This window comes from Ictalurus punctatus, chromosome 26 (genome assembly GCF_001660625.3).
Source record: "Ictalurus punctatus breed USDA103 chromosome 26, Coco_2.0, whole genome shotgun sequence".
Classification (NCBI taxonomy): domain Eukaryota; kingdom Metazoa; phylum Chordata; class Actinopteri; order Siluriformes; family Ictaluridae; genus Ictalurus; species Ictalurus punctatus.
Genome location: NC_030441.2, coordinates 16,357,122 through 16,367,909, shown reverse-complemented (window position 1 = coordinate 16,367,909; position 10,788 = coordinate 16,357,122). Strand labels below are relative to the sequence as shown.

Below are 10,788 nucleotides of genomic sequence, written 5' to 3'. Positions count from 1 at the left end.
ACAGCGATACAGTACGCGGACACTTTTAGGACTTAAGTGTGAAAATCCGACGCTGTTTTAGGTCAGATTTATGTAGAAAATTCTACAGGGTTCACAAACTTTCGAGCACCACTTTATATTTTAGGTTGAGTTGAAAGATCTCTACATGAGGCATGTTGTAAACACCGTGCGCTTGTAATACACTCGTCCTTTTTTTTGCACTTTGTTTCATTTACAGCTTCTGTTCATTTTAGTGGAGCAAGTGCCAAGTTCCTAAAAAACGAAAAATGACCCGACAGAACACACAAGGCATCCATCGTCGTTTATTTCTTACAAACATTCAACCTAATCGATCCACTTAAACCTCTGTATTAATCCAGAATAAATTATAAAAAATAATATACTATTGTATTACTAGTCCCTATTCATTCACCGGTTCTCCCTTGACGAGTCCTCAATGTCCTGGACATGTGCTCTAGTACAAGGACAGCCTCTGCATGTGGCGTTTTAGAGTGTGTGTGTGTGTGTGTGCGTGTGTGTGTGTGTTTAAAGTAAGCAATACAGTGCATTAATAGGAAAATACACTAATCTGCAAGGTATATGTGTGTAAAGTTAGCAATAGAGGGTATGACTGAATTATTGTTATGTAAGCATGATAACCTGTAAGGTGTACGTGTGTGTGTGTGTGTGTGTGTGTGTGTGTGAGAGAGAGAGAGAGAGAGAGAGAGAGAGCACGTACTTTCTCTGCTACACACCATCCTACTGTACATTCAATGCGTATATTCTATTTATACTAAAACCGCGCCTATCTAACTCACCATGACAATCTCGCCCGTCTTAATAAATAAATAAATAAATAAATAAATAAATAAATAAATAAATAAAAGAGCTTTATAAATCTTGTGCATCACAGCAGAGTATGTAGGTCTGTAAGGTGAAGACTGGCATGTACATTTGAGAGTGTGAGGTCTGATGCAGAAGCACGAGACCATGGCTTTCAATCTTCCAAAAGGTCCGAAGCGATCTCGCACGGCGTAGCTGACTGCCTGAGGAGGTCAATGGTTTTGTGCTGCGTTTTTTTTTCTTTTCCCTTTTCAAAACACAATTCTCTACTCCTACGCCCTAACTTAGCGTCTTTTCTTGGTCTGAAAAGACTGCACATATTGCTGCAGGAAAAAAAAACAAACCCAGAAAACAAACAAACAAACAAACAAACAAACAAAACAAAACCCCAGACATACACATGTACATATAAATACCAGCATAAATATCAGATGATAAACGATGGGTAAAAGCCGTACCAATCCACTCGACATTCAAGGTCTCTCGAATTCCTGGAAGTAGCATGATAAATAAATGATAAATATCTATTAAGACACGTACTTTGTTACATTAAAATAGCAAATATACTATTAAAAGTTCTCCGACTGTGAATCCAGCCAGTCACGGAACTTGTGGATGATGGACAGATGACATCACCATAGCGACAGTGCCATGTTTCCAACCCTGATTGGTTGTCCATCTCCCAGAGACGCTTTGTTTCGCACTGGTCCCTTTTCCCCTTTGATTGCTTTTTCATTTGGAAGCCTTCGATGGCCGGTTGAAAAGTTTTGAGAAAGCCTGAAGTTCTCTCATCGCGGTTTGTAAAACAGACAAGGCCTGACTGTTTAGGTATATGTGTGCATGTGTGTGTGCGTGGGTGTGTGTTAGGGTAAGTGTGTGTTTGTGTGTGTGTGTGCGTGCGTGTGTGTGTTGGTACTGGCTGGTCCGTCTCATACGTGGAAGCCGCTCTGTTGAATGTGCAGGAACTGCAGTCGCAGTGTCTGTATGCTGCTCACTATCCTCCTCTGGTGGCCGATCAGAGACACGCCGATCCTCCGGACATCGCTGCGAGAGGACAGACCACATGCACAATGAGTGAGGTTCAAAACTCTGCTATAAACCGTCGTGCTGTTGTGCTGATTCATTTTCCATAACAGCACGTCTAACTGCACTTTCCACTGCAAGGCAAATCGCATCTCCGTATCAATATTAATCCGCCCATTCTACTACACTATCATTTCTATGGCGACAACTCTACACTATGGCACATAATCCGCATAATCTACGACTAGCAATAATCTTATTAATTACTCAACATTTATGGAAGGAGTCTCCAGTGTCAGCGATTTGCAGGACAGAGGGGTTTCTCATTTCTTGTTAACATCACATCTGCACATTTTTCATTTTTTTTTTTTTTGTCTTAATACCTTGAAGAAGTTCACAGCATTAAATGTAACTATAAATGGATAAAAAGTACATGTTCGTTAATAGATTAAAAAATTGTAATATCTGCCAAATCGCTGAGGTATAAGAGGAATAAAACACGTCGCGACATGCTCTAAGACATGCTTTAAGCACATCATATACAGTGAATATAAAACGTTTTTGCAATGTAAAATAAATAAATAAATAATAATAATTTTTTTAAAAAATGCTATATCGCAGTAAAGGTGGAATTTACCTTGATTTCATTTTTATATATTATATACAAATCCCTGCGATTGTAACAAGGGGTGTGTCGACTTTTTTTTTTTTTTTTTTTTTTTTTTTTTAGAAAATTAAAAATCCACTCAAGGTCCAGCCTCAAGTGTAATATATTTTTTTCTCACTGTAAATTCCGTCTCCTTTTCGACTGTCACAAAGCGGCAGACTGTCTTACTTACTCGATGCTCATGCTGGAGATGGAGTCCAGGGTCGTGTACCCTGCCGCTATGAAGTTGCTCTTGTACTGACTCATTTTGATGGAGTCCAGCCAGTCGCCGATGGAAATGAAGAGAGGATAGTCAGGCAGGTCGTCTGGGGATTCGGGTAAACTGTGCAAACACCAAGGACAAACACGGCGCCGTTTAAACGGAGGCGCGTGGACGTGCTCGGCGAGATCAAACTCAACGTTATACGTCAATAGGTCATGGGGAGAAAAAGATCAAGCAAAAATAAACTGCGCGCGGCACAGCGAATTCATCCTACCGCCTTTTTTGCAAGCTGACAAATTGGTAGCTCATGTTAACATCTCCTAACTGAAAAAACGGCGTGATATCGCTTGGGCAAGGACACAACTCCGACGGGGATCCTCGTACACATTACCGTGCAGCTCACTCGGCTCATGAAGGACTTGATAATTAGCTCGTGAGTAGAGACTATAAAGTGGTGTCGTCTACTGCCGTCTATAATTTATAATTATTACCACCATTCGGAGCTGTTAGTTCTGCACGAATGCTCGAATCTCAATCATTCCTACCTCTTTGAATATTACCGAGCAGACAGTACATTATTATTTGATCAAACCGACCAATCAAATCCTGCGTCAAGTCAGCCCTCGTTGCTGGTAGATTCCACACAGCTTCTAAAATAACGTTCCGGTCGATGAGGTGAATATGTTAAAGGAAGATAGTACGAGACGAGCATGTCGGTAATTATTTCACTGACTTGCAGCTACCGTATGCGTTTGACATTTACATATGGACGCATTCGTTATCTGGCGGCGACAGTGGTGGCGTGGTGGCTGGAACTCCACCTGTGTACATCCTCCACCAGCGTGAGGAGGCTGCTGGGGTTGCGGATGAGCTTGTCCAGGAAGCTGAGGATGTCGTGGAAGCGAGGCCGCCTGCTGCGCTCCTTCTGCCAGCAGTGAACCATCAGCTGGTGCAGAGCCACGGGGCAGCCCATGGGCGCCGGCAGCCTGTAACCCTCCTCTATGGACAGGATCACCTGCAAGGAGGACACACAGTGGACATTTACACACTGCCACACACTGGCTGGAGATGCTCTTTCAATATCGCGCATGAACGATACATGTAACATGGATGGCGAAGAAAAGAAAAAAAAACATGACGGGATTGCGGAGCCTCGTGTAGAGTCTTCGCTTATCTCCACGTGGGCGATATGTCAACTCGACTGACAAACGTGCTCCGTGCCTTTGAGGAGCAGCAATCTTCTTCTTGTAGTCATGGATACTCTCACCTGCAATACTGGAGCACTCATACACAATGGCTAATACCACACCACACAGAGTACGTAAGCTAGTGAAGCGGTTTCATCATCGTGTAACCCTTGGAGACATCATCCGAGCACTAGGTATGCTGAGACCTTTAAATGGTTTTACATCACGCCCATAGATAACCAATCATTTCAAGGAGGACCAATATGGCGGCCTAGTATCATTAGGTAAGGTAGATAGGTGGCACCTTCAGCTGGTAGATGGTCCAAGATGGATACCTGAAAGATTTCCCAACACTCACACAGTACAGTTTGGCTTTACTCTGCTTTATCCATACACTGTCATGATTTATGAAGAGGACGGGTTCCTTTTTGTCTGGTTCCTGTCAAGGTTTCTTCCTCGTGACGTCTTTCTAGCCATCAGAAATCTAAATGCACATCTGGAGTCCTGTAAAGCTGCTTTGTGACATTTTTAGAAAACCCTTTACGACACTGGTCACCAACCTTGTTCCTGGAGATCTACCTTCCTGAAGACTTCAGCCCCAACCATACTGGTGCCCACCTGACCATCGGATCACTGTCTTAAGAAGTTCTTGATCAACTAAAACAGGTGGTGCGTTAGATGTTGGTTGGAGATGAAACCGGAAACAGGAAGGTAGACATCAAGGAAGAGGTTTGGTGACCACTGCTCTACAAGTACACTGAAATTGAGCTCACATCCTGATTGGACATCTCCCAGTACGGCCGTTCTCCGTAAGACATCACTTCCCACATGACGATGCCGTAGCTCCAGACGTCGCTGGCTGAGGAGAACTTCCTGTACTGGATGGCCTCCGGAGCCGTCCAACGGATGGGAATCTTCCCTCCCTGCGAATAAGAAAAAAAAAAAAAAAGCATCAGTATCTCCATTCCTTCAATCTTCAACTTTCTCATCGTACACTTCGGGTCAGTTCTCGTTTCTAATAAATCAGTCCAGTTCCAAGACTGCCGAGGTTTCATGTCATACACAGAAGATCCCATTTCCACATAATTCACTACTCTCCTGAAAATCCAATACGTGCAGATTGCGTTAGCAGACCAAAGACTTTCTCTCATACAGTATTAAGACTAGATTTCGATGATTCTTGTTGCAGACACTCCATTATCTTCTCACACTATCATCCTACAGAAATGGATCTCAAAGTCCACTTATACTCACGACGCTCAACTCAGTTACGCAGCCAGGTCCTGAGATAAACCGCATTTGTTCGGTCCAGCTGCACAGCCGCCTTTCTGACTCACGATCCAGACAAATTAGAGAAATGACAGTAAAAGACTCTTTCGGAGCCAAGACCAGCATGGAGCCAGGGATCTTCTAACCAATATTACAGAAGACGAGCGTGGTGTTGGGTTTCGGAAGCACAATCTCGAGAAACAAACCAATTACACTTCACATAAACTCCTTTTATTTAATGAGTGTTAAGTGAGAGCTTATTTTTAAGTGATTCTGGAGACTTTAGGCTCAATAAAATTGAACTAACAAACCGTGTAGGATAGTTTCTATAGTCTCTCAGATGGCTAGATAGATACTGCGCAAACAACAGCAACAACAACAACAATAACAACAACAACAACAAAAGTTCACCAACTTTATGTAAGGAATAACCCATAGCTGAGGGTGGCGTTTTACAAAAATAATGATGTAGAAATGCTTTATAACTGTACGTGTTAACGCTTTATAACTGTACGTGTTAACGCTTTATAACGGTACGTGTTAACGCTTTATAACTGTACGTGTTAACGCTTTATAACGGTACGTGTTAACACTTTATGACTGTACGTGTTAACGCTTTATAACTGTACGTGTTAACGCTTTATGACTGTACGTGTTAACGCTTTATAACTGTACGTGTTAATGCTTTATAACTGTACGTGTTAGCGCTTTATAACTGTACGTGTTAACGCTTTATAACTGTACGTGTTAGCGCTTTATAACTGTACGTGTTAATGCTTTATAAATGTACGTGTTAGCGCTTTATAACTGTACGTGTTAATGCTTTATAAATGTACGTGTTAGCGCTTTATAACTGTACGTGTTAATGCTTTATAAATGTACGTGTTAGCGCTTTATAACTGTACGTGTTAATGCTTTATAAATGTACGTGTTAACGCTTTATAACTGTACGTGTTAGCGCTTTATAACTGTACGTGTTAATGCTTTATAACTGTACGTGTTAGCGCTTTATAACTGTACGTGTTAGCGCTTTATAACTGTACGTGTTAATGCTTTATAACTGTACGTGTTAGCGCTTTATAAATGTACGTGTTAGCGCTTTATAACTGTACGTGTTAATGCTTTATAAATGTACGTGTTAGCGCTTTATAACTGTACGTGTTAATGCTTTATAAATGTACGTGTTAACGCTTTATAACTGTACGTGTTAATGCTTTATAACTGTACGTGTTAGCGCTTTATAACTGTACGTGTTAACGCTTTATAACTGTACGTGTTAACGCTTTATAACTGTACGTGTTAATGCTTTATAACTGTACGTGTTAGCGCTTTATAACTGTACGTGTTAGCGCTTTATAACTGTACGTGTTAATGCTTTATAACTGTACGTGTTAGCGCTTTATGACTGTACGTGTTAACGCTTTATAACTGTACGTGTTAACGCTTTATGACTGTACGTGTTAACGCTTTATAACTGTACGTGTTAACGCTTTATAACTGTACGTGTTAATGCTTTATAAATGTACGTGTTAGCGCTTTATAACTGTACGTGTTAATGCTTTATAAATGTACGTGTTAGCGCTTTATAACTGTACGTGTTAATGCTTTATAAATGTACGTGTTAGCGCTTTATAACTGTACGTGTTAATGCTTTATAAATGTACGTGTTAACGCTTTATAAATGTACGTGTTAATGCTTTATAAATGTACGTGTTAGCGCTTTATAACTGTACGTGTTAGCGCTTTATAACTGTACGTGTTAATGCTTTATAACTGTACGTGTTAGCGCTTTATAACTGTACGTGTTAATGCTTTATAAATGTACGTGTTAGCGCTTTATAACTGTACGTGTTAATGCTTTATAAATGTACGTGTTAACGCTTTATAACTGTACGTGTTAGCGCTTTATAAATGTATGTGTTAGTAGGCTTTATAAGGTTTCTCAGAATCTATAGCAGGTGTGTGCGTGTGTCTCACTGTAGTGGTGTAGGAAGCCTCTGGGTCGTCCTCCAGGACCCTGGACAGGCCGAAGTCCGACACCTTACACACCAGGTTGTCATCCACCAGAATGTTCCGGGCTGCCAGGTCCCGGTGGACGTAGCCGATGTCGGACAGGTACATCATACCGGAGGCTATGCCACGCAGCATACCGACCAGCTGGATGACGGTGAAATGTCCATCGTGCTTCTGCACAGTGAGGAAGAGAGAGAGAGAGAGAGAGAGAGAGAGAGAGAGAGAGAGAGAGAGAGAGAGAGAGAGAGAGAAATCAACTGCTACGAATTATGCAGCTAGTCGGATTTATCTCTCATATCTGATGCTGATAGATGAGAGAACAAGGATCTCTGCTCCTGACTCGAAATCCGTGACTATTAAAATAATAAAAGAAACCTGCTTCGTGTTTTTTTAATGCCCAAGAAGCTACAAAAAACAACAACAAAAAAAAAATGGTGTAAAAAGCACATCTACCTTCACGTCATTAAAAATGCAACGCGTTATAAATATTCATGATATGCAAATTGTAACAAACCTTCCCAACGCTACCCCGGTTAGGCTGTGAGCTGATGTCTTGCTGTGAATGCTATTCTGTAAGGTCTGTCTGTACAAGCATTTCTTATAGTTTACTGCCTGACGAAATAATTAAAGAAAGCAGTTATAAATACGCCGTGTTCTGTAATTTGTATCACAAGCTGTGTTTGAATTAACATGAAACAAATGATCAAGATATGCAATAATCAATGCAGTTTCTTTGGAGTTTTTCCACTATTACTGACATTTCTAGATCAAGGAGTCCAACAACCTACAAACCTTCTACGGAGTGCGTTACACTGTTTCTCGTTCACACACCAATGGTAGCAGAGCTGCCATGCAAGGTGCTAACTTGCCATCAGGAGCAACTTGGGGTTCAGTGTCTTACCCAAGGACACTTTGCATGCGGAGACATGTGGGCCAGGAATCGAACCACCAACCCTACGATTAGTGGACAACTAATATCTTATCTTATCTCATCTCATCTCAACCCGCTCTACCACCTGAGCCACTGCCACCCCTGTGAAGGACTTTAACAGGAAATATGGCAAGCCCATCACGCCTTACTTATTAACAAAAAAAAAAAAAAAAACTGGAAGTACTGAGGACCGACAGAGAAGTGGACGTCCACGAACATCCACTGACGATGGAACAACCGACGTGGCGCTAGCAAACATAATCCTCTACATATGGAGACACCCTGTATATAATATAATATAATGTAATATAATATAATATAATATAATATAATATAATATAATATAATATAATATATATTTTTACTTTTCAATTTTATTTTTCAATAATATTTTATCTTATTTTTAAATTATCCAAATTATCTCGTCTTATCTTGTCTCATCTTATCTCATCTCATCTTATCTCATCTCCTCTCATCTTATCTCATCCTACAGAGTAAAATCCCTAGTGTTGAATTAACACCCAGAGTGTTCATTTGAGTCCAATGGACTTATATTAACACTGTAGGGTGTAAATTCAATTCAACATTCTGGGTGTTAAATCAACACTGGCGATTTTGCTGTGTATCTTATGTCATCTTATCTCGTCTCATCTTATCTCATCCTATTTTATGTCATCTTATCTCGTCTCATCTTATCTCATCCTATTTTATGTCATCTTATCTCGTCTCATCCCATCTTATCTCATTTTATCTCCTCCTATCTTATCTCATCTCATCCTATCTTATGTCATCTTATCTCGTCTCATCCTATCTTATCTCATTTTAACTCATCCTATCTTATGTCATCTTATCTCGTCTTATCTTATCTCATCTCATCCTATCTTATGTCATCTTATCTCGTCTCATCCTATCTTATCTCATTTTATCTCATCCTATCTTATGTCATCTTATCTCGTCTCATCCTAACCTTATCTCATTTTATCTCATCCTATCTTATCTCATCTCATCCTATCTTATGTCATCTTATCTCGTCTCATCCTATCTGATCTCATTTTAACTCATCCTATCTTATGTCATCTTATCTCGTCTTATCTTATCTCATCTCATCCTATTTTATGTCATCTTATCTCATCTTATCTTATCTCATCTCATCCTATCTTATGTCATCTTATCTCGTCTCATCCTATCTTATCTCATTTTATCTCATCCTATCTTATGTCATCTTATCTCGTCTCATCCTATCTTATCTCATTTTATCTCATCCTATCTTATGTCATCTTATCTCGTCTCATCCTATCTTATCTCATTTTAACTCATCCTATCTTATGTCATCTTATCTCGTCTCATCTTATCTCATCCTATCTTAACTCATATTTCATTTTATCTTATCTCATCCTATCTTATGTCATCTTATCTCATCCTATCTTATGTCATCTTATCTCGTCTCATCCTATCTTATCTCATTTTATCTCATCCTATCTTATGTCATCTTATCTCATCTCATCTTATCTCATCCTATCGTATCTTGTCTCATTTTATCTCATCCTATCTTCTCATTTGAGCTCATCTCATCCTATCTTATCTCATCTTATCCTATTTTATGTCATCTTATCTCATCTCATCCTACCTTATCTCATCAAATCCTATCTTAAGTCCTCTTATCTTGTCTCATCTCATCCTATCTTCTCATTTTATCTCATCTTATCCTATCTTATGTCATCTTGTCTCTTCTCATCCTATCTTATGTCATTTTATCTTGTCTCATCTTATCTCATACTATCTTATCTCATCTTATCTCATTTTATCTCATCTCATCCTATCTTATCTCATCTTATTTCATTTTATCTCATCTCATCCTATCTTATGTCATTTTATCTCATCCTATCTTATGTCATCTTATCTCATCTTATCTCATCCTATCTTATCTTATCTCGTCTCATTTCATCTCATCCTATCTTCTCATTTGAGCTCATCTCATCCTATCTTATCTCATCTTATCCTATCTTATGTCATCTTATCTCATCTCATCCTACCTTATCTCATCTCATCCTATCTTAAGTCCTCTTATCTTGTCTCATCTCATCCTATCTTCTCATTTTATCTCATCTTATCCTATCTTATGTCATCTTATCTCATCTCATCCTGTCTTATGTCATTTTATCTTGTCTCATCTTATCTCATACTATCTTATCTCATCTTATTTCATTTTATCTCATCTCATCCTATCTTATCACATCTCATCCTATCTTATGTCATCTTGTCTCTTCTCATCCTGTCTTATGTCATTTTATCTTGTCTCATCTTATCTCATACTATCTTATCTCATCTTATCTCATCTCATCCTATCTTATCTCATCTTATCAGACCATCATTTTCACTGCATGCAAATACATATCTGCGTACCCTTTTTGCAGTGTATCAAAACCTAAGGCATTTTGGCTCCTCCTAGTCATTTACCGTCACGCTTCGACACATTTTCATGTTGGTCACTCGCCGTTCCCCGGGCACTAGCGGACGTAGATGGATGAATAAATGCCTCCATTTTTATAGCTGAACTCCTACTATGTACGACTAAAATAGCGTGTACACTCTTCACTGTGGCTCCTGGAGACATTTCGAAATAGCAGCACGCAGAGCCAGCCTTCATAGTTAAAGCGATACCCATAATATTCAT

The 10,788-nt window shown here is 39.6% G+C and overlaps 1 protein-coding gene across 1 annotated transcript in view; it reads right to left on the bottom strand.

The window, feature by feature from the left end:
- Positions 1-298: 298 nt before the first annotated feature.
- epha6 (eph receptor A6) overlaps positions 299-10,788 on the bottom strand; it is a 163,306-nt gene continuing 152,816 nt past the window's right edge. The window contains exons 13-17 of the mRNA XM_017456830.3: positions 7,148-7,357; positions 4,675-4,824; positions 3,536-3,729; positions 2,685-2,834; positions 299-1,866 (exon numbers count right to left, since the gene is read on the bottom strand). Coding sequence (XP_017312319.1) covers positions 1,752-1,866; positions 2,685-2,834; positions 3,536-3,729; positions 4,675-4,824; positions 7,148-7,357 — 819 coding nt within the window. The 3' untranslated portion in view covers positions 299-1,751. The remainder of the gene's footprint in view (positions 1,867-2,684; positions 2,835-3,535; positions 3,730-4,674; positions 4,825-7,147; positions 7,358-10,788) is intronic.